Source organism: Pipistrellus kuhlii, unplaced genomic scaffold (assembly GCF_014108245.1).
Source record: "Pipistrellus kuhlii isolate mPipKuh1 unplaced genomic scaffold, mPipKuh1.p scaffold_m20_p_13, whole genome shotgun sequence".
NCBI lineage: Eukaryota > Metazoa > Chordata > Mammalia > Chiroptera > Vespertilionidae > Pipistrellus > Pipistrellus kuhlii.
Window position 1 is genome coordinate 11,948,484 of NW_023425438.1, and position 24,332 is coordinate 11,972,815.

At 37.2% G+C, this 24,332-nt stretch overlaps 1 protein-coding gene across 4 annotated transcripts; it reads right to left on the minus strand.

Moving 5' to 3' along the window:
* Positions 1 to 24,306, minus strand: PPP1CB (protein phosphatase 1 catalytic subunit beta). 4 transcript variants are annotated; one of them, XM_036434884.2, is made up of 9 exons: positions 24,170 to 24,306; positions 23,810 to 23,952; positions 14,964 to 15,095; positions 12,545 to 12,775; positions 11,085 to 11,189; positions 9,123 to 9,194; positions 7,975 to 8,126; positions 4,819 to 4,953; positions 1 to 1,846 (listed from the first exon to the last, which is right to left on the minus strand). In XM_036434884.2, exons 2-9 carry the CDS (start codon positions 23,859 to 23,861, stop codon positions 1,742 to 1,744), a joined length of 984 nt encoding a protein of 327 aa, XP_036290777.1. In that variant the 5' UTR covers positions 23,862 to 23,952; positions 24,170 to 24,306; the 3' UTR covers positions 1 to 1,741. The 4 variants fall into 4 exon arrangements, 3 of the variants coding, with proteins under 3 accessions (XP_036290777.1, XP_036290776.1, XP_036290773.1); XM_036434883.2 differs by having other exon boundaries at positions 24,106 to 24,216; XM_036434880.2 differs by lacking the exon at positions 24,170 to 24,306 and having other exon boundaries at positions 23,810 to 24,166.
* Between the last annotated feature and the right edge of the window lie 26 nt (positions 24,307 to 24,332).

Consider the following 24,332-nt stretch of genomic DNA (forward strand, 5'->3'; position numbering starts at 1 on the left):
TATCAGTTAGACAATTTTACTAAATGAGAAAACTACATTTAAAATGTGCTTTAAAACAAAATGAAATTAGAAAAAAAGACATATGCATTTGAAAGAACGTTGCACTGAGCTGAAAATCAAATCTCTTGCAATAATACAACAATTCATAAAACGTAAGTTAACAGAATTCTCAATTTAACATTTTTAACGACAATATTAAGGTAAAGAATTTCACATCTGTGGTAGCACACATAAAAGGGCATTATAAATATGATATCCGTCCCTATGAACTTACAAATTTGACAATGCTCAATAAAAGCTTTTAGAATCACATCGAAAAGTATCACACCCAAAAATCACAAATCTGTGTCCTCTAAGTTCTCCTTATAAAATCTCTATGTTCACTTTTGTAGTCTTGCCATTTGTTAATGCTAACCCTTAAAGGGGGGGAGGGGGGAAGAGAAGGAGAGAATAGAGGGAGAGAGAAAAGAAATGCTGCAAAAAACGCTTGATCATGTACAGAAATTATTGCTCCTATAGTTCACTACAAAGCATGTCTATACAATATCATATGGACTTTGATCATGAAAAATCAAAATAAAAATCTTTAGTGACATAAGCCTTACAATCGTATACAACATTCACATGGCATTAATAGACTGTTAAGCACCCAATACCCTTAGTTGACAGAATGTCCCACAGACCAGCATTCATTTAAATACGTCCTTCGTACAGAGAAAGGGAGAGAGTGTCAGCTTTCCAAGGCTTATCAAAAAAGGATTCCCATGTTTTATGGATTTAAACACACAAACACACACACACACACAAAAAAACCCACAACAAAAACCCAAAAAACAAAATCGATGCAGGTGAAAGTGTTTCCAGAAAGTTAAGCATGCCAAAAGGTGTTTCGTGCAAATTAAAACCTAAAACAAAGGTACCACATAATCACATTACCAACTAGGTGGGTAATACTATATGTACTTTATCTTAAAGTTAAATGAAATGCTACTTCACAATACAGCATCAATCAGTTAAAAATTAGAGTGCACAAATCCATATCTGTGGCAATTTCTGTATGAAGCAAAATATTCACTACCAGCTATAATGTTTGCCCAAACTGTTGATTAAATCACTGGATTGGACAGTTTGCATACTTTTAAAATACCAACCTCTAAAATTCCTTTTCACAGCAATGAAGCATAAGCTTTCTAAGTAAGATTAAACAGGTACATAAGTAAATAAGCAAGAGAAAATAATAGTTGGTGAATGTCTTTAGAACTTGTGCCACATTTCACTTTTAAAAATGTTTAGGGGGAAAAATTTAAAATATTTGCCATTATTCTAGCAAAAACAAACAAACAAAACAAAACAAGCCCAAAATAATTAAACAACCAAGCAACACTAAAACCACATTACACAGATGGATCATCATGCTTTCATCTGATTTAACGATCACATCTAGTTTAATTGGGATGCTTTTCAACTTTAAAAACTGTGGTAAGTGAAGATGTAACTTTAATGGGTAATTTTGAATTTGGATTTAACTTTGTTGAATATTATAACAGAGTATACTTATTACAATACAGTGTAGCACATCTTTCTATTAGAAAAAAATTTAAGGTCCTTTACCCGTCTCCTTAAGTTAAAGGTGTGACATCATAAAGGGTGTCAAATGGCTGGATGGTTTTACAGTGCACACTTATATATTATGAAGGATGTCCTTAACAAATCTGATGGTTTCTTTAGACAGTTCCTTTCTTCACCTTTTCTTCGGTGGATTAGCTGTTCGAGGTGGAGTGACCGGACGTCCTGAATTCAGTCCACCATACTGGTACTTAGCTTTCTTTTCAGATGGTTTCAATATCTTAAAGTAAAAAATTTATTAACAACGTTATTCTTTCAAGTGCAATAAGCTTAAGAAAATTACTGTTACAACAGTGGGTGTTTTTTTTTCTTATTCAATAAATGGAAATTATAAAGTGCAAAAAAAAATGTAGAAAAAACAGCAAATTTCCACAAATATTTCTCACATTTTAAAGTTTTCAAACATCTGAATAGTGCAATTGTATCATTCCATCAATAATTTACTAACAAAAGCATTTGTTAGTATACAAAACCTATCAACTACCATTCCTTAGATTTAAGCAAAAAAGTTTTTTCCAATCAGTGTATCTCTGTGGTGAGGAAAACACTCTGGCTTTAAGAGTCAAAAAGACCTAGGTTCTCACCATAATTCTGCCACTACTTAGAGGTTAACTATCACAAACTCTTCACACCTTAATTTTTTTATTGTAAACAGATCTTTTCATTTAAAAAGCAGCTCTGAGGAAACATTTGAGATCTTGCTCCCGAGCATATGCCATCAGTTTGGCTCAAATAAACTCATAAAAATTCAAAAACAAAAAACACCCCAAAACAAACCAGCTTTATTTTTATATATTACATAGCATAAAGTTCACCCATTTAAAATGTATAGGTCAATGCGTTTTAGTATATGTATTTACAGAGTTGTAGAGCAACGGCCATAATCTATAATTTTGTCACCCCAAAAGAAACCTTGTTCCCATCCCCCTTCTACTCCCCTACTCACTCTCCCTCCTTTAACTCTAAACAACCACTAATCGACTTTATTTTTTTTAAAAAAACATATTTTTATCCATTTTTCAGAGAGGAAGGGAGAAGGCTAGAGAGCTAGAAACATCGATGAAAGAGAAACATTGACCAGCTGTCTCTTGCACACCCCCTACTGGGGATGTACCCGCAACCAATGTACATGCCCTTGACCAGAATCGAACCTGGGACCTTTCAGTCTGCAGACCGACGCTCCATCTACTGAGCCGAACCGGTTTTGGCAACTTTCTTACTCTATTGATTTGTCTTTCTGGCTATTTCATATAAATAGGACCTGACAATATGTGGAATTTTGTGACTTGCTTCTTTGTTTTTAAGATTTATATATGTTACAGCATATATCAGTAGTTCATTACATTTAATTGTCAAACAATATGCCATTTTGTTTATTCATTCTTTAGCTGATTGACATTTGGGTTGTTTTCAACCTTTGGGTACTATAAATAATGTTCCTATGCATATGCATATAATTGAATACCTATTTTTAATTCTTTTGGGTGTACACCTCAGATTAAAATTGCTGGGTCATGCAGAAACTCCGTGTTCACTACACCATCTTACATTTTCACTATCAATGTACATTTTTACTATGGATGTGTGAAAGTTCCAATTTCTCTCTGTCCTCAGCAATACTTGTTATTGTCTTATTAAAATTGTATTCATTTTTTAAAAACAAGAGAGAGGGATAGAATTAGAAACATCGATGAGAGAGAATCATCGATCAGCTGCCTTCTGCACACCCCCCACTGGGGATGTGCCTGCAACCAAGGTACATGCCCTTGACCGGAATCGAACCTGGGACCCTTCAGTCTGCAGGCCGATGCTCTATCCACTAAGCCAAACCGGTTTTGGCAAAAATTGTATTCATTTTTTTAAATTAAATTATTATCTGTGTACATATTTTACCGTTGCCCCCCCCCTTCCATACCCACCCTCTCCAGAGTTTTGTGTCCATTGGTTTGTATTCATTTTTTTAAAATATATTTTATTGATTTTATACAGAGAGGAAGGGAGAGAGATAGAGAGTTAGAAACATCGATGAGAGAGAGTCATCGATCAGCTGCCTCTTGCACACCCCCTACTGGGGATATGCCCGCAACCAAGGTACATGCCCTTGACCGGAATCGAACCCGGGACCCTTCAGTCCCCAAGCCGATGCTCTATCCATTGAGCCAAACCGGTCCCGGCGAGGTTTGTATTCATTTTTAATAGAACTTTACGCTCATTACAGGTAGAAAATTTCAATATTTATACAAAAAATGCATACAAAAGGCTTATGAAATATTTCTTAAAACTATTCAAAGCATCACAGTGCCTCACTGAAAAATAATATATTAATTCAACTCCACTCTGGTGACTGTTCAAGGATATGGCCTGGTTACTATCCTTAAATTATACGTGAGAAGTCAAAAATTTACACTCATTTATACTAGTAGTTACAAACAGTATAATATAAAAAAAAAAAAAAAGAGGAATGGTCTACATTTAAAAAGAAGGTATGTATGTTCGGGGATATAAAATAACCTTTGCAAAAACAAAGTATCAAAGTTGTTTTGGCCTATCAACAAGAATGATTTTAAGTAGCATGTTAAAGTTCTTCACTTTTAAAATATAAATGTTTCTACATTTATAAATTGGTACTTCAAAATTATCTGGAAAGCTTTTTCTTAGGTAAATATTGTTATTTTCATCCGAGTTTATAAACTCGGTCTTTAAAACCCTCAATACTAAGGACCCTGCACTCGCCTGTGCCTTTCCCTCCCTCTCAGCTTCCCCAGGCATTTTTCCTTTGCCTTTCTTTCTCCTGAGCTCCACTGGCCCTTCTTTGGCTTCTTTTGTTTCCCGAGCTGGCTCACCTCTACTACCTCTGTAACTTCTAATTAAACTTTCTCTTAAAATTTTTTGGGAAAAAATGACTGCTATAACTTAGGTTCCCTAAAACTCTAATATCTGATATATACCAAAAGGCCGAAACCTTTGTGAATAAAAACAGAAATCTCTACTGAACCTATGCTGAGGTTCACTTCTTCTTCTTCTATTTTTTTTTAAATAAATCTTTATTGTTCATATTACAATGAGGTTCACTTCTTAATAAAACCCATTTTCTACACTGGCTCAAGGAAAGTATGCCAGTCTAAAAGAAAATTTTCTTCTGACAATACTTTTATTAATTATATTTCCAGTTGTTATAAATTTATATTATACCTGAAATGAACACATCAAAGTTTCATCCACACTCATCATTCCACCAGCATTATCGAATTCACCACAGTAATTTGGGGCTGAAAACAGGGTCACCAATTGTCGTTTAGCAAAAAATTCATATCCATCTTCCACAACCTGTCAACAGAAAAAAACATGTAATTCTCAACCATCTAAACTCACTCAGATTAATGTAATAAAAACCTAAAAAAAAAAGCAAACCCCGTTTTGAAAACTTGATTTTTATTCTTAAACTGCCTTAGAATATTTAAATTAGTGTGCTTTTTCTATGATGGTCAAGATTTAGTTTACATGATATCATAATAAATTTATGACTATTAAGAAGTTTAGAAATCATGCCATTTCCAGGGCTCTGCATATGCTCATACCGTGTTTTCCCGAAAATAAGACCTAGCGCATGGAAAGATAAGACATCCCCTAAAAATAACACCTAGTGCAACTTTGGGGAAAAAAATTAATATAAGACACTGTCTTATTTTCGGGGAAACAGGGTATGTAGTGTCTACAGGGAGCTGAGACCCTAAGCACTTCTTAGATGATGGCATTATAATCCAACTATAGAATTCTTAGTTCAGTGAACAATAACCAGACAAGGAAAAACAGATTATGGCAAGGTTTTTCTTGCTCCACTTTTAAATTTTATATTACACATAATGCTCTACTAAATTGAACTTAATTTACACAGATAATACTCCTAAAAATTAGCTTGTTATAGGTTAAAATTTTAATAATTAAATTTTCTTTAACGTAATTTTTAGTATTGTCAATTTCTGAGTGAATTAATTTATTATTTCTCAGCTCTACAATTTGAGAGGTAATGATATCTAAACACTTAATATTTATTTATAATGGGCAATAATACTGTTTGTTAGGTACCCTTGATTAAGCAACAATTATCCTACAACACTTGCTAAGAAAGCACCTCCAAAACAATTTATGTTTTAAAATAATTTCTTAGTATCAGGTACATGCTCATGATGTAATTATCTCATGGTAGAATTTAGATATTAACCTTTTCTGTTAAGACCCTGGCCACCTTATCTACTCCAGGCTCAGCATGGTGGTTGGCACTCAGTACATCCTTTTAGTTCTTAGTTTCCTTGTTCATTCAATCACACATTTACTGAAAGAACAGGTTTGTTCCTATAGAAAATATTTGGAATTTGTGTTATTTCTCATCACAAGTCTCTTAATATTAGAGATAATATGTGTTTTGTATTGGTTTGATATGATTTCAAATCCACCTGTTTATGACAAAAATGAAGTTTGTAAGAGTAAAGTTGTTTTGTTTGTTTGTTTTTTAATATATCTATTGACTTCAGAGAGGAAGGGAGAGGGAGAGAAAGAAACATCAATGATGAGAATCATTGATCTGCTGCCTGCTACATGCCCCCAACTGGGGATCGAACCCGCAATCCAGGCATGTGCTCTTGGTAGGAACTGAACTTGGGACCCCTCAGTCCACAGGTTGACACTCTATCCACTGAGCCAAACCAGCTAGGGCAGTAAAGTTGTTTTGATATAAGAATGAGGTAAGCTGTCATGATCTCATCTGTTGTCATTGATAAGCACTCAGCAGTTCAGCTACTAGGGGACACTGCTGGGGGCTTAGCAAAAAAAAAAAAAAAAAAAAAAAAAAAAAAAAAAAAAAATTTGCCCTAAGCCAATTTGGCTCAGTGGCGAGAGCACTGGCCTTCAGATTCAAGAGGTCACAGATTTGATTCCAGTCAAGGGCATGTATCTAAACTGCAGGCTCTAGCCCCAAGCATGCAATCTGTAAGGCACAACCAATTGATGTTCTGTCTCACATCTATGTTTTTCTCTCTCTGACTCTCCCCCTCCCTTTTACTCCCTCTATCCCCCACCTCCCTACCCCCCACCCCCCTCACCCCGCCAAATAAACAACAAACAATGAAAAAACATATCCTCAGGTGAAGATTAACAACAAAAGTAACTTAAAAAAACATGTAATGAAGCAACTATGGCAAGGGAACATTTAAACTATAAATACCCAGAGTTCCTGGAGACTCTGCTGACCTAAGTAACTCTCTTAAGGGCATTAGCTCCTCTCCCGGTAGAAGCTTATTAGCAGCGAGAAAGCTGTGCAGCAGCCCCCACAAAGGAGATCATCTTACCAGCCAACACTAGCTCCACCATTGCCTAACAACATGCCCTAGTAACAAGGGACTCTTACTTGTCACTTCTCCTTGGCTAAACCATCTCTCCTAAGCCTGAGTACCAACCAAGTCCTATAAAGGTACACTTCAGTTCAATTAGAACTTTATTACTTTCTTTCCCTTTGCCTGGTACAACAGTGTGTGTAATCTATTATTGCTTTGGAATATGTATTTTTTTTTTTTTAGATTTTTTTCAAAACTGATTTTGAGAGAGAGAGAGAGAGAGAGAGAGAGAGAGAGAGAGAGAGAGAGAGAGATATCATTGATGTGAAAGCAAAACATCACTGCCTCCTTCCTGCATGTCCTCCTATTGGGGATTAAGCCAGAAAATTGGGCATGTATGTGCCTGATTTGGAAATCAAACTGAACCTTTCAGCGCGCAGGAAAACACCCAACCAACTGAGCCACAAAGCAAATGTTATTTCTTTTCTTTTCTTTAATATATTTTATTGATTTTTTTTTTTTTTTTTTTTTTTTTTTTACAGAGAGGAAGGGAAAGGGATAGAGAGACAGAAACATCGATGAGAGAGAAACATCAATCAGTTGTGGGGATGTGCCCACAACCAAAGTACATGCCCTTGACTGGAATCAAATTTCCTTTACTTTCTAAAAAATGTCTTTTTACAGTGTGGTTGGTTCTTATCAAAATCCCCACAATTCATTTGGTTATTATCTATAATATGTGAATATCACATTATAATGGGATCAAATATTTCTAGAAAGCTTCAGACACTGAAAAATTTATTAAATTGCAGTATAACTGCAAAAATATATTATTTGAAACATTTCCTCTTAAAGTGTGAGAAAGGGTTAACAAATCATTAGACTGTTAATTGTGAAGGGTTAACAAACCATTAGAATGATAATTGTGAAACAGGCTTCACCTCTCAGTTTCCTCAAAAATAAAAGTAGACTTGTGTGAAGTTAATATTAAAATACACAAAAGTTTTAAATTTCATACCTGATGAGCTCGACAAATCAAGTCTAAATCATGACGATTTAGAAATTTACTGACTACATCAGCTCCAAAAGTGAAGGAAACACCACGATCATTTTCTCCCCAGCCTTGCACATCCTTATCTGGGTCAGACCATAGCAAATCACAGAGCAAACCTTTAAAGAATAAAACCAGCAATGAATAAAGCAAAACAAAGTTTATAAAGTAAAGTGTACCTTCATCACATTTCTTCTCCTATCCCCTCACCCTTTAATAAACAGTAACAATTTCTTGCTTCTGGTATCTAAGTTATCAAACTTAGCCATTCTTTATTAAAGCCCCATACAAATATAATCATCCTTGGTTTCTTAAGGTATACTTTCAACTTTTTCCATAGAGGAAATATGTGTACATCTCATTCTAAGAACACACACAATATATGGAAAAGGCTGTTCATCTTTTGTATGTGTTTTTCCATATTGATAACCAAGTAACACACAAGCATTTCCTGAATAGTTCATCCATTCCTTAGAGTTACCTACACTATTTCTGGGTGCTATAGTCTACTCCACTAATCAATTTTACGTATCTGTGAGCCAACAACACACTAGAGCTTTTAAATAAATCTGTATTTGGTAGGGTGCTATTATTTATTTATTTATTAGATAAACCAATTCTACTTCCACTAAATATAATTAAATTCAAATTGCCAATCCTATATAATAAAAGCCCAATATGCTAAGAGTCAGTTGTCTGGTTGTCCAACCAATAAAAGTGTAATATGTTAATGATATGCTAAGGCCGCTCAATCTCTCGCTATGATGTGCATTGACCACTAAGGGGCAGACGCCCCAACTGGTAGGTCAACTTGCTGGTGGGGTCCAGCCAATGGGGACTGCATGAGATGAGCTGGAGCTGGAGCCCTCCTGTGGTCTCTCCCTGACTGGCCAACCTCCTGCATCCCTCCCTGGCGCCAATCGTGCACCAGTGGGGTCCCTCCACCTGGCCTGTGCCCTCTCACAATCCAGGAGCCCTCAGGGGATGTTGGAGAGCCAGTTTCAGTCCAACCCCCACAGGCCAGGCCAAGGGACCCCGCTGGTGCACAAATTTGTGCACCGGGCCTCTAGTAATTTTACATAAAACAATTAAGCAAACATCGCTATATACATAACCTGTATCAGGGACATCAGTGGGTCTCATAATTCTCCGAATCTGCTCCATAGATTGCAGGTCTGGTGACAGTCCTATAAATAAAAACATGAGTCAATAGTTATTGACGTCTAAAATAATTTCACCCAAACAAAAAAAACATATTTAATTAAGTAGATTCACTATGTGAAATTGAAGACATTTAACATTTTCCTTTTAATATTTTGTTATTAAATAGAATCCCATTTTGATATAACAGAACATTATAATTAGCTTCTCTACTCTTTCCTACCAGGAAATAAAATTCTCTTTCATTTCAAAAAATTTCCCAAGGAAAGAAATCCTACCACTCTCTTTCCAACCATTCCCTGTCCTTCATAGGAACATACTCAATTCTAATCTTTCCAACCATTTTGCCACTTATCACCTATTCTTAAACATACTTCTAAGTTGAAGTGTTCCATTAGACCTTCTTATAATCCATGCCAACATGCTCATTTATCGTCACAAAAGCATAACTGTTGAACAGAATGATAAACATGAAAATACTTTGTAATCTTTTAAGCAGTACACAGTACAGCCAGTATTTCTCTTTGGTAGACAATCTAAGCATTATCACAAAGAATGAACCTAAATATCCATACTCCCTCCTGCTTACTACACTTCTATTCTTAGCTATGCTAATGTGTAAGAGCTACAATTTCTTAAACGTTTAGTATCTATTGTAAAATGTTTAATTAATAGAGAATTATGTACCATTAGAGAATAAACTACCTAGAAAAGTGCATCTTTTTAGCATTGTCTTAATTTTTCCCTCATACTGATAGATAACTAATTTTCTTACAGTATTTTCATTAAATTAGTTCCCTATATAAAAACCCAATTTGGCTATCAAACCATTCAATAAACTCATTTGCTCAGTATTCAAATCTCTATTATCTGACCCCATCCATCATTCCCCAACATGTACTTGACATTCTAGACAGGCCAGTCCTCACTCATTTCTTAAAACTAACCATATTGTCTTATGTTTCCACCTCTCCAAAACCTGTGTCTCCATAACATTTACCCAACAATTCTCTCCTTTTCCTGACTTCTCATAATTACTGTCTCTATAAGTTCTTTGACATAAATTCCTTTCATTACTCAATATCTGTTTTGAAAGTATATATTTTATCAATAGATTTTTAAATTCCTCAAGATAGCCAACTCATATATTGGCACCATATCTATATCTATTTTCATGGCATGTAGCCAGATGATAGAAATGTATTAATTTTTCAAATAAACTTTCAAAAATCAAGCTTATTTAACAAGTCATACAGAGTAACATTCTACCAAAAATTATTTTTAGAACTAAAGCAGACATATTACATAAAGCTTAGAACTCTTGGCATGTGGAAATATTAAATTATGTTTGGATTCTGATAAAAGGCATTAAATAGAGGCAGGAAAACAACTATCCTCTTATTTTTACAGATAGTAGGGGCATCTTCCTGTTACAACAGAGGCAAAAGGATGATATTATTAAAAACAAAACTATGGTTATCCTATGTGAAATTCTTTAAAGACAAATACTAAATTTTCATTATATATAAATATCATAAATTTCTAGGTAGGAGAGATTTTAGTCATGTTTAAAACAGTTTTAATCACTTGAGTTTTCACAAAAGCACTGTTAAATATTATAGGTCTTGCCAAAACCGGTTTGGCTCAGTGGACAGAGCGTCAGCCTGCAGACTGAAGGGTTCCAAGTTCGATTCCGGTCAAGGGCATGTACCTTGGTTGCAGGCACATCCCCAGTAGGGGATGTGCAAGAGGCAGCTGATCGATGTTTCTCTCTCATTGATGTTTCTAACTCTCTATCCCTCTCTCTTCCTCTCTGTGAAAAATCAATAAAATATATATTTAAAAAATATATATTATAGGTCTTTTCTAAATAATAGAAGAATAAGAAAAACTCATAAGTAAATTTAGTAGTCTACCTCCATGACAACAGAAGATCTTCTCATCCACAATGGCGGCTATAGGCAGACAGTTGAAACAATCAGTGAAGGTCTTCCACAACTTAATATTAAACCTTCGTTTGCCTACAAAAAGAAAAAGCAAATAGAATAAATACATTTAAACTGTTCTCAGTTATCTCACAACCACAGGATTATGAATGATTTCAATTTTCTTTGTTTATTTAGCACTGTTTTTTTCTATAATGAACAAGTGCTACTTGTATATTTTTAAAATGGTAATACATTTAAAAAACATTTATACCTTCAGTAAAGTTACAAAGACTTCAAAGATTGTGTTAGGTGCTCTATGAAACAAATACATGAAACACTTTTCTTTTAAGATCACTGTGACAGCAACTTTGAAAGAGTCTAATAGACTACTTTCATTTTTTCCATTCAATATATATACTAATTACATATGTAGCCAAATAAATAAACAAATAGAAGTAAAATGGGTGCTTCTGGACATTGTCCATTTTAACTCTAATGCACTGAGTAATACAGCATAAACTTATTACCAATAAAGGAGAACTTACAAGTGCTTAACTGGTATTCACTTTTGAATGAATTACAACTTGGCACTATAGCAAGTATAAACAGAGACAAAAGCCAAAATTTTCCTTTAGTCTAGCATAAAAAGCCACAACAAAAACAATCTTAAGTTTATGTTCACCTTTTTAGTGTTACTCAATTTCTCTGAATTTGGCAATAAGTTGCAACAACTAACCCAGGGAAGGGATGAAAGATGCAAACACTAATTTCCTATGGTTTTACACCTCTACTTGTCTCTCAATGGTAACGCTAGCTCAAAGCAGTGCTTGTAAGCTGTTCTCACATACATTATTTCATTTTATACAATTTCTATCCTGAGGATATTCAAGCCTGTATTTTATCTTTTAAAAATGAACCTTTATTTCTGATGTAGCTTCAGAAAAGTGGTTATAGTTTGATACACTATAACCCACTTTCTGTCTGCTGGTCTGATTAAACAATTGAAATTACATACTACCCCTCAGAAATAAAAATCTATAATAATCATAGGATGCCTCAGTATTTCTTTGACAAAGAGCCAGTAAGATTTTCTGTTATGTCACAAGAATGCTGAGCACTAAAACCTTAATGGATACTAGAAAACCAGAAGCGAAGCTACTATCTGTAATAACCTCTATTCTACTTAGATATTTTACTATGTAAGCTAATTACAAAAGGTCCTTTCAGCCGACCAAGCTGCAGTCAACCTGAAAGAGATCCCAAGGAACCAATTTAACTATTACATTTCCCAGTTTCAGGTTCCTCTTCTATGAAAGGTTCTCTTCTTGGGTTTATGCTTAATATATCATATTTTTTTAAAGAACTCTAAATTGGAAGAACTCTTTTTATGTAAAAAATTATTAGGGACTTTTCCCATTAATAAGAAATAGGTTTTTATTTTTACTTACATTCATCATAGAATCCATAAATACGATTGATGCTAGCACACTCATGGTTTCCTCTCAAGAGAAAGAAGTTCTCTGGATATTTGATTTTATAAGCCAATAGCAAACAAATAGTTTCCAAAGACTGCTTTCCTCTGTCCACATAATCTCCTAAGAAAAGATAGTTGGCTTCTGGTGGAAAGCCTCCATATTCAAATAATCGCAGTAAATCTGTATACTGTCCATGAATATCTCCTAAAAAGAGAAAAAGTCAGCTTTAGAATATTTGGTTACTGTTGTACAATCACATTCTATGAGATGATTCCTCATGTTTACTCCCTTGTGTAATCCTCTCCCCTTGAGTGACTTGCTTCTAATAAAGAGGATATAGCAAAAGAAAGAGGGGCTGTCACATTTGAGATTGTTATAAAAGCTTGTGACTGCCCTGATTGGTTTGGCTCCATGGATAGTGGATAGAGTGTCTTGTGGACTGAAGGGTCCCAGGTTTGATTCTGGTCAAGGGCATGTACCTTGGTTGCAGGCACATCCCCAGTTGGGGAGGAGGGGGTAGGAGGAGGCTGATCAATGTTTCTAGCTCTCTATCCCTCTCCCTTCCTTTCTCTAAAAAAACAAACAAAAACAATAAAATATATTTTAAAACAAACAAACAAAAGATTGTGACTTCCATCTTGCTTGTACTCTCTTGCTTTCTCTCACTCTTAATGAAGCCAGCTGCCTTCTGGAAAACCACACATGGCAAAGAACTGAATGAGGACTTTGGCCACATGCTCAGTAGGAACAGAGGCCCTCATCCATTAGCACATAAAGAACTGAATCCCTTCCCAGTTGAACCTCGAAATGACCACAGCCCCAGATGGCACCTTGATTGTAGTCTTGGGCGAGCCCTAGAATCCGAGGGCCCAGGCAGGCTGGGTCCAAAATCCTGACTTACACAAACTGTGAGGTGATAAATTAATGTTGTTTTAAGCAAGAAGGTTTTGGGGTGATTTGTTATACCAATATAACAACAGAGAACAAATGCAGTTTATCTTATTATCTGGTAGTTAAACTTAGGTCCTATTGTTATACCAAATAGCAAGACAAATAAAATAGCAAGAACTCAAATAGATCACTAAGAAACATGAAAAATAAATTTTTTAAAATCCTCACCCAAGAATACATTTTTTATTGATTCTAGAGAGAGAGAAAGGGAGAGGGAGAAAGAAACATTGATTGGGTTGCCTCCCGTATGCACCCCAAATGGCAATAGAGCCCCCAATGCTTCAGTGCATGGGACAACACTCCCAACTAATTGAGCCACACTGGCCAGGGCCAGATAAATTTCTGCATATAGCAAATAATCCTTAATTGAGCAAAAACTGATAGTTAAGTCTATAAATACCATGTCTTAATCACTAATAGCCACTATCAAGAAAAACTGTATTATTAAACCAAAGCCAGCACAATATATTATTTATACCACTTCCAGCTGTTAGATGAACTATGTAAAAATGTGATTACTCTACTTAAGCTCTTAACTTTTTGCTTTTGGCCAAAAGCCATTATCACTTAAAAACAAACAAACTGTAAAGTTACATAATTTTCAAAATAAAATGATCACAACAAAGGTAGGATACCATGGACGTTGCCATATTGACACTAATTCTGTACCCATTTGACTGGAATCGAATCTGGGGCCCTTCAGTCCATAGGCTGACGCTCTATCCTCTAAGCCAAATCGGTTTCGGCTGTACCTGTTGTTTTTTTTTAACTTGTGTACCAACATGCCTATTTCATTACTTCTTTAACATTAGATAATCAATTTTTTGATATTTTTTCAATCTGGTTTTAATTCAGGATTTGATTCTGAATTGCATTTCCCTGACTACTAGTGAGATTGAAGATCTTACATATATTGGCCATTTGAATTTCTTCTAATATCTGACTCTTTATTTTTTTGACTGTATAGCCTTTTCTTATTTATTTATAACAACTCTTTTATATAGTGTGAATAGCAATCTTTTTATCTGTGGTATATGTAGCTAATACTTTGTAACTTGTCATTTCAAGAAAGTTTCAATTTTTTAAAGAAATATATATTTTTTACTGACTTCATAGACGGAGGGAGGAACATCAGTGATGAGAGAGAATCATGGTTTAGCTGCCTCCTGTACGCCCCCCACTGGGAACTGAGCCCACAACCCCGGCATGTGCCCCTGACCAGAATCAAACCTGGAACCCTTTAGTCCACAAGCCAACGCTCTTATCGACTGAGCCAAACCGGCCAGGGCAAAAGTTTCCATTTTTATAGAATTTTATAAAAGAAAACTTATTAGTCTCTTTTATACAAAAACTTTAAAACATTTCCCCTAGATCTTCAATGTAAATATGGGAGAAAAACAGATTCAAAAGAGATTGTTTCAAGCTTTACCCATTTACTTACCACAAATTTTCAACGGTGCTTCCAATTCCAAAAGAATAGGCTGACTGAGAAAGATCTCCCGAGACTTGATACATAAGCCCCGAACTTCTGCTTCAGTCATCTGCACAATTTTTCCTGGACGACATCCTCGTACTGATAAACAATGAATAAATGGTCAGTTTTCTAAAACTTATCCATGAGACATTATTTTAACAGCCAGCAAACTATCAGAAAACCTGTTAGGTCCTATGATAATAGTAAGATTATTCTATGATCTTTTGCTTCTATCTCCATTCATGATAGTTCCTGATGCTCCGGCAAGTTGCTACCTTGGAAATGCAGTCCTCTTTGTTCTTCAGTGGCTAACATGAGGCCTCACAGTCCTAAAATGATTCAGGGACAACATCTGTTGAGTGTCTGACCTATTCTCTCAGCAAAGTCTTGCATTTAATAATAAAATGCCAAAATAGCATCATTAAGAAGGTGTGGCTATGAAGAAAGAAAGATTAGGAAAAGCAGCTGTCAGGTGAATTAGCTTCACACACTTCTTGAAATATCATCAGCAGTCCCAAGAATTTTATCAACTAATGTCGGACGTTGGGCACCATTTAATGCCAGTGGTCTTGAATCAGCATCTAGAAGGGTTCAGGCAATCTGGAGAAGGGGCTATGTGTAAATTAATAGAGTCCAGAGATGAAACATAATTTTGAAAGGCATGTGAGCCGAAACCAGTTTGGCTTAGTGGATAGAGTGTCAGCCTGCAGACTGAAAGGTCCCAGGTTCTATTCCGGTCAAGGGCATGTACCTTGGTTGCAGGCACATCCCCAGTGGGGGGGTGTGCAGGAGGCAGCTGATCAATGTTTCTCACTCATTGATGTTTCTAGCTCTCTATCCCTCTCCCTTCCTCTCTGTAAAAAAATCAATTAAAAAAAAATATATATAAAAGAAAGGCATTTGAGGGCCTCTGTACCTACAGAGCAGAGGGGTGGGTGGGCCTGGCTAAGGAAACCAAGTTCTCCTGTGTCAGGACCCCTTGCTTTTTATTAACATAAATTGTCCTAAGGCAAGGTGGAGATATACACATCAAAGGCCAGGGTTTCTTATACAAATCTATTGTCAGATTAGGGGAGTTACCTCCAACTGGCTGTTCAGGTGTTTGGCCAGGAGGAGGCAATAACATGTAGAGTAAGATACCCTGAGCCGTCTGGCAGTAAACAATCATCCTTTTCAGGTTTGGGGAAATGCCTTTAGCATTCATAGCAGGCATACCATATGTGACTCAGCCCTTGTTGAGTTCCCAAGTTCCATCAACCTTTCGATGAAACTCCTGCAATCATGACATGCTGGAACTGGCTTCCAGAAATAAACTACCACTTCTATTTTCCAATCAAAACAAAACAGATTTTCAAAGGTGCCAGCCAGATATTTAATAAATTTTAATGAATTATTATGTTTATAATAGGACATTACATTAAAAATTCTATAAGCTAGATGAAGAAAAACACTTTTCACATGAATGAAAAAATAAAATTCATTAACTAATATGGTTTCCAGTAACTTCTGAGATGGAGTGGGGAGAAATGATGCATGGGAGTTCCTTATTTGTCCTAATGAATTGAGCTTGTAATAATTTTCTCTCATTACCTTCTCCATTCACTTTCCCTTTAACCTCTAAATATATTGCTAGCTCCCATTCAATCTTAACTGAGAAGACATTTAAAAAAGGAAAGCATAGGCTATATCTCTATATACCCCTACTATTCTCCATTTACTATTAAGCCCATACATTTTAAAAAATATTTTTATTGATTTCAGAGAGGAAGAGAGAGGGAGAAAGAGCTAGAATCATCAACAATGAGAATTATTGATCCTGCACATCCCACACTGAAATTGAGCCCACAACACAGGCATGTGCTCTGATCTGGACTCCAACTATGACTTCCTTGTTCATAGGTTTACGTTCAACCACTGACCCATGCCAGCCAGGCTAAATAAATTTTATCTTTCAATAACCACTTGTTACTTTCTCCAGCAAGTTCTTATTAATACTTGCCTTCTCTAAAATAGAAAGGATGCCAAGAAAAAAAGAACTAATTCTACTATCATATCTGCCCCATCTTTAACATTTTAATTTTAATTGGTTCTACCCTACTTCCACACCTAATAAAGAATTACTCAAGGATACATATGACTCAATAGCAAAGTGCATTTAAATCCAGGTTTCCTATATTGCCTAAACTTCTCTGTATGATAAATGTCAATTAATTTCAATATACATGGTGTAGCAAAAGTAGTTTACAGTTACTTGTATGGAAAATAATACAATAATTAATAAGTAATAATACAAGATAACCTATAGTCAAGGTTACTCTATCCAGCAAAGTTATCATTCAGAATCAAAAGACATATAGAGTTTCTCAGACAAGAGAAAGCTAAAAGGAGTTCACCACCACCAAACCAATATTATATGAAATGTTACAGGGCCTTTTTTTTTGGGGGGGGAGGGGGCAGATAAAGTATGAACAATAAAATGGCAATAAATACATATCTAAAAAACAAAATAAGCAGAATAAAAAGTAATACAAGAATAAACTCTATTTTGTGTACCCACAACTATAGACCTACTTTTGCCCCAGTCTGTATTTTGCACGTTAAGTCTACCTTTAGCCAAAAAAGAAAAAATATATAATTTTTACAATTGGCTAAAATATATAATTTTAGTTTTAAGTGAAAGAATTAAGCAGTCACCATTGATTTCAATGTACCCGAAGTCTGTCTGATAGGAAAATTAATGTGGTTTCAGAGTCTACAGGAGGCCTTCAGAGCCGTGCATAATAAACCCAAATGTCTATAATATTGTGTATGCACATGAACATACATGTTTTTCTGAGAAGACCCCTGGCTTTCATCAATTCTCAAAGGGGCCCGTTTATCATCCTAAAAAATCATTTCAAGTACACTGATAAGCAGATAATGATAAAAGGGAAAAGAAGGAAAGTAACTGCCCTAGCCAGTGTGACTCGGTTGGTTGAGCATTGGCACATGCGCAGAAAGGTTGCCCGTTTGATTCCCAGTCACAGCACATACCCAGGTTTCAGGTTCAATCCCTGGCGGGGATGTGTACAGGAAGCAATCAATTGGTTTCTCTTTCTCTCACATCGATATAACATACATAGATGAGGACTAGACAATCTAGGAATAGAGAAAGGAATGCCCTAGCCCTAAGGTTCTCAAAGTGTGACTCCTTTTTAATTGTGCTGACATCTGTACCATGTAAAAGCAACGGCTGGTAAAACTGCTGGTACCCAGCACAAACCAAATCAGTGCTGTCTAACTGTACTACTGTAGTCACTAGTGTATTTATTGCCATCCACTTTTAGCAAACATAAAAAAGCCCAGCTTCACTTAAGAATGCCCATAATGAAGCAGTAAAAACAATTTTATTACATCTCCACCACTGAGTATACATCTTTTTCATATTCAGTATGACAAAATAGGAAGTACCCATAAAACATTTCTGCTGCATACCAAAGTACATGAGCTGTCTCCAAGAAAAGCACTCATGTGACTGTCTTAGTTTGAAGCTGATCTGGCCACTCCCTTACATCCCCAAACAGAACATCTTTTTTACTAGAAAGCACAACTAACACACTATGGTTATTCACACTTAGACATTTAACAGATACTCTTGAAAATGAATAAAGTGTGCTTGTCATTTCAAGAAAAACAACTGACAGCATTTGTTGCTGATGTTACATTTCAAGCTTTCAAGTGAAAATTAAAATTTGGGAAACCTTATATCCAGCACCATGAACCTGACAGCTTCTCCATACTTAAGGACTCTTCTAATATCTTGTTATAATATTATCAAATGTGATATTTTTGGTATCACAGAAGTGTGAGTACATTTGAAATCTACATAATTCAGTTTAACTAGTGTTCTCCAAATGACCAATGCATATTACAAAGTCATGTGTAAGACCCATTTAAAGTACAAGATAGATCAGTGAATAAACTGTTAAGAAATTACCACTTGTATATTTTTGATATATGTTAAAGAATGCCCACAATATATAACAGATGTCCTTAAACTTATGAAAAGTAACTTTGATTTCTCTAAATCTTGAACATAGGGGGTAGGATTAGGGGAAAAGTAAAAATAGTATTAGACAAGCCAAGAAAATGTCTTGGTCAACCTGTAATTGACAGGCTGGGAACTCGGGGATATTCTGATGAATTCTAGGTATAGAATTCCTTTTTAGTGAAAAAAACAACAAAAAACAACAACAACAAAAAACAATGGTGCCCAAACCTCCAAATTATACAGTGTCAGCACAAATGAAGGGCCAAAGACAATGTTCCCACTAGATGTGCACATAATATAAATACCTCTCCTCGTCCTTGCACAGATGTGGGTAAATTTGGGAAGGGAGAGCCCCGAGGCCAGTGATTTTCAGGAAGATTATGTATACCTTCAGAAATCACTTACACATGTGAATAGTGCAGAGACAGGATAAGGACAATTGTCACTGCCCTTTAACTACTTTTTCTACTATATAACAAGTACCCACTGTTATCAGAAACTGAACTCATCCATCAAACTAAGAAAGGACTAGCTACTAATTATTTATACTTCTTTATCTTCAGAATTAGTGTGTGCACTCCCCTTAATTGTGGAATAAAGACTTTATTTCCATTAAGCATTTTCATTTTATCCAATACAAAGTCTCTGTTTTATGGCATGTTTCAGAGACTGAAATATATATATATATATATAAAAAATACTTTTCACCTACTAATAACCAAGATTTCAAAGATAATCAATTCAGTCTGGGGGAATATGGAGGGTGTACCAGAAGGAAGAATTATGACATTTATCTCTTTCCCCTATCTTCTCTGATCCTCTATTTTTCCAGAAAGAATAAGCGGTGAAATAGCTATTTATAGCAGGTAGAGGAGCAATGATTGCTGCCTGAGATTACAAAAATATGTATCCACGCAAAAACAGAAGATTCCACCACATCACTGCTGAACTTCCCGACATTTACAAACCATTTCTCTTAGCATCCCTATACCCCAATCCCAAGACTTCCAGGATAACCTTTGTTTCAGAAACACTTAGTAACATTTTTGTTATTATTTCTAAATACCTTGACATTCTTTTTGCACCTACATTATTTTACTTCTGTTAAGAGTTGTTTAAGAATGCCTGTCATTGGTATGGATACCCTCTTAAACAATAAATGTGAAGAATAAAAGCCTATCAGATACAATTTACTAATTCTGAATCTTACTATAACCTGGATTTAGACTCAAATGTAAATAGATGTATAAGTCCCAATAAATCCTAATCTTGGATTTAGAAATTTACCAGAAAAGCTCCAGCTCTCCTTAAATAACAAAACAGAAACACTTCTGGGCTATTCGAACTGTCAAGCTTTCCCTCGCCTGCTGGAAGTAACTATTGGGAAAACAAACATTCCAAATTTCTGAATCAGTTAAAACCTGTAACACTTTATGCCTCCTCTAGCTTCTCATCCAAGAAGCAAGAGAAGAAAGTATTCCTCAGATGATCTCCCCTGCTCCCTAACCTGCTCTTTTATAACAGACTTGACTTTGGATCTATACACACTTTCTCTGCAGAAGCTGAGGCTGCCACAAGCAACTCAACACTTCCTTCAAACTGCCTAACCTTTAGACTACTGGGTCAAAATTAAACAATTTACTCAGAAAAAAAGGCTTTACAGAGTCTGGCAGTTCCGAAAAAGGTTAAATATGGAGTTACCATGTGATCCAGCAATTCCACTCCTAGTTACATATTCAAGGGAACTGAAAACATGCCCCCACAAAAACCTGCACACTAATATTTATAGCAGTATTATTCACAATAGCCAAAAAGGGAAAACAACTCAAGTAATGAATAGATACAATTAGTTATTTTATACAATGAAATATTCATCCATAAAAGGAGTGAAATACTGACATGTGCTACAACATAGGTAAACTTTTAAAACATTAAAAGAGGTCAATCACAAAAGACCATATATTATATATATACTTTCATTTGTATCAAACATCCAGAATAGGCACAATCCCGGCAGTAAATAGATTTAGCGGCTCCCTAGTGTGGGGAGAAGGGAAAGTGGGGTGAAGAAATAAAGAAAGTGTTGGCTAAAAGGAACAGGGTTGTGCCTGAGGGTGGAAACATTCTAAAGTTGGCTGTGCTGCCCTGCTGGCGATGCTCAGTGGTCGAGCAGACTTATGAACCAGATTCCTGGTCAGGGCACATGCGGGGGTTGCAGGCTCCATCCCCAGTGTGGGGCCTGTAGGAGGTGGCCAATCAATGATTCTCCCTCACCATCAATGTTTCTCTCTCTCCCTTCTCCCTTCCTCTCTGAAATCACTTAAAAATTTTGAATTAAATTCAACTATCATGTGCCATCACTGAAAAACAAGGCAAACACAAAAATTTTTATTTGAAGATAAAATTACTTATAAGAAAATCCAAGTCTGTTTTGGATGTTTTTTAATGGGTCTAGATTTTGGTAGGGAAAGGAGAGAAGGAACCTGGAGAATTTAAGAATCTCAGGGAGGCACTGTCAAACAAACTAAATATACTTTCCTGGCTTAAGAAGCAAGTAATGGAATTCTTTACTGATGGGTGTGATGAACAGAGAGAAGGCTAAAAAAATTCCCAAATCACTTGCTTATATTAGGAGTTTCTTGAGTTAAAAACTGGTTTTCTTTGGATTCCTGGTGACTGGCACAAAGCAGGTAAACGTTTGGTAATTTAAAAAGGGAAAAGTATTTTGGATTAGAACTCTCACCAATTAAAAGAAAAATGATCACCCAAAACCAAAACCAATCATTTATGTAATTTGAGTTCACAAAAATAAATGGAATCATTCACTCATTCTATTTTTCACACCATATTTTTTTTTTTACCAATAACCTTGAATAATCCACTGGTAAAGATTCTTAATTATCTATAATCATAAAAAATTGCATTTGCCTTAAAAAGTTCCAGATCAAACATTGAAAAACATGTAAGTCTATTTTGTTTTATGCCTATAAAATATAAAGTATATGAAAAATAAAAGTGAAGAAGTTGAGATACAAACATCACATTTTAAAATTATTTAAATTTACAAGCTGAATTTAAAATGCATAAAAATAGATGTGGGCCTAAACGAAACTTCCCCCCAAATTAATATATTAAATATTTTAAAATGCTATTATTGCTCTCTTAGAACAATACACAATAACAATATACAATTTCTTTCAAAGCAAATGTCTCACTCGGCAAGATGTTCACATCTGTTCAAGTCCACTAAGTCTTAGGTAGTGAACACTAACTGCAGGCACCAGGGGGCCTCCCAGGAATAGCTTGGTAGTAAAGGTAAATACTTCCTGGGAAAACTTTGCTTCTTATTCAGTTTTAAATGGCTGGAAGGCTTTCACATCTGGAGCAAATATACTGTAGTTTTTTACACAACCAGTATGAGGCACCCACAACGGTTTAAACCAGTGGTCGGCAAACTCATTAGTCAACAGAGCCAAATGTCAATAGTACAACGATTGAAATTTCTTTTGAGAGCCACATTTTTTAAACTTAAATTTCTTCTAACGCCACTTCTTCAAAATAGACTCGCCTAGGCTGTGGTATTTTGTGGAAGAGCCACACTCAAGGGGCCAAAGAGCCGCATGTGGCTCGCAAGCCGCGGTTTGCCGATCACTGGTTTAAACGAAAAGGAACTAGCGCCCCCCCCCCTTCCCCCAAAATCATCGTACAATCTCTGATGATTTTCCTAATATAAGTATATTGCTACACTGTATCAAACAATTACCTTCACTGTATCAATTACCTTCAGTAATCTGAAAGCAAATAATCCTTTGACAGTTTCTGGCAGAAAGAACTCATTTTTAAAGGCTTATTTTCTCTCTCTCTCTATATATATTCATAAAGCAATTAGTGATGACGCAAATTTTAGGGTAAAGGGATTCACCGGGAGGAGAGCGCGATTAGCTGTGAATATCCCGGCCTCTCCAACTTTCCTTCGATCCCCACCCCAACATGAAACTATTCAATAAAAACCGAATGGTCCAGAAACTTCAAAATCTGCGAAGGAAGACTTGTGAATACGTTGTAACACAGGAGAGGCCGTACAATAGACCCTGAGTTTGTGCAGAAATCAAATCCTCAAAACCGAAAGCTAGTACCTTCAGCAAACGTGCCCACACATTCCATTTTCCTTGCGAGCATCTTTAACTCGCTCAGACACCTTTTTACTATTTTTTTTTTTAAAAAAGCAAAATAATACATGGGAGGTATTTAACTTCCGTTGTGATCCTGTCCTTAAAAACAGAGCTCTTCCTAGAGCATCATATGAAAAAATGCAAAACAGGTCACACAATCGTCTGCAGAAGGTTTTTGTATAAAATTTACTCCGGAACTAGGATCCGAGGCAGCCAAGGGCAAAGCACAAAAAGAGCACAGAAACCCACGTTCCACGGACGTACCACAGGGGCGCCCGCCTCCCGGCACCATCCTTGGGGAAGGGTCACCCAGCACCCTGGGCTCCCCGCACCCCAGGCCGGCGCGCCGCCGTGCGGGCCCCCCACCCCCCTCCGCGGGGACACTGCCCGCCGGCCCGGCCCGGCCCGGCCCGGCCCCCCGCGGCGACAGAGCCTCCAGCCCAGCCTCCCGCGGGCCGCGGCCCCCCCGGCCCACCAGCCTCTTCTCCCCTCCACGGCCGGCCGCCTCGGGGCGGGGAGAGCCCGGGGGTCCCCTGGGTTCCCGCAGCGGAGGGGCGTGAGACCTTAGCGAGGCGCCCCCTCCCCTCCCCTCCCCGCGGCCCCGCACTCACCCTCCAGCAGCCGGGTGATGAGACTGTCCACGTTCAGCTCCCCGTCCGCCATCTTGTCGGCACCAGACGCTGCTTCCCGGCGGCAGGAACCTGGGCTTCTCGGCGGCGGCGGCGGCGGCGGCGACCGCTCGGCGTTCCCTCACCTACGAGTCACGCGGCGTTTCCACCCGGTTCCAGCTCCCGCTTTGCTCCCGGCCCTCCCCCCACCCCCTCCCCGCCAAGCAGCGGAGCGCGCGCACTCGGAGGCACACACACACGGTAAATAAATAAATAAACCAGCGGGGCCCCCCACCAGCCGGGCCGCGTCAGACCCAGCGCCGCCTCGTCCTCCTCGGCACCGCCCAGATCCGCAAAGCTCACCTGCGCCTCCGACGGCCCCGACTGCGCACGGCCCGGCCCCGCGCCGCGCCACGCAGCCCGGCGCAGGCGCACGGCGCTCTGTCCGCGGCCCTCCCGCGCCGCCGGCCTTTGCGCAGTCGCACTGGGCTCGGCTCTCCTCTGTTGCCGCCGCCGCCGCCACGGT

What these genes read in the sequence shown, in the direction of transcription:
- PPP1CB (XM_036434884.2), bottom strand. Translation starts at nt 23,861, where the DNA reads ATGGCGGACGGGGAGCTGAACGTGGACAGTCTCATCACCCGGCTGCTG. An exon ending in CACTGATGTCCCTGATACAG is followed by an intron (nt 8,127 to 9,122) that starts GTTATGTATATA and finishes TATTCTTTAAAG; the next exon opens with GTTTGCTCTGTGATTTGCTA. An exon ending in CTTTGATGTGTTCATTTCAG is followed by an intron (nt 1,847 to 4,818) that starts GTATAATATAAA and finishes TTTTACTTTAAG; the next exon opens with ATATTGAAACCATCTGAAAA.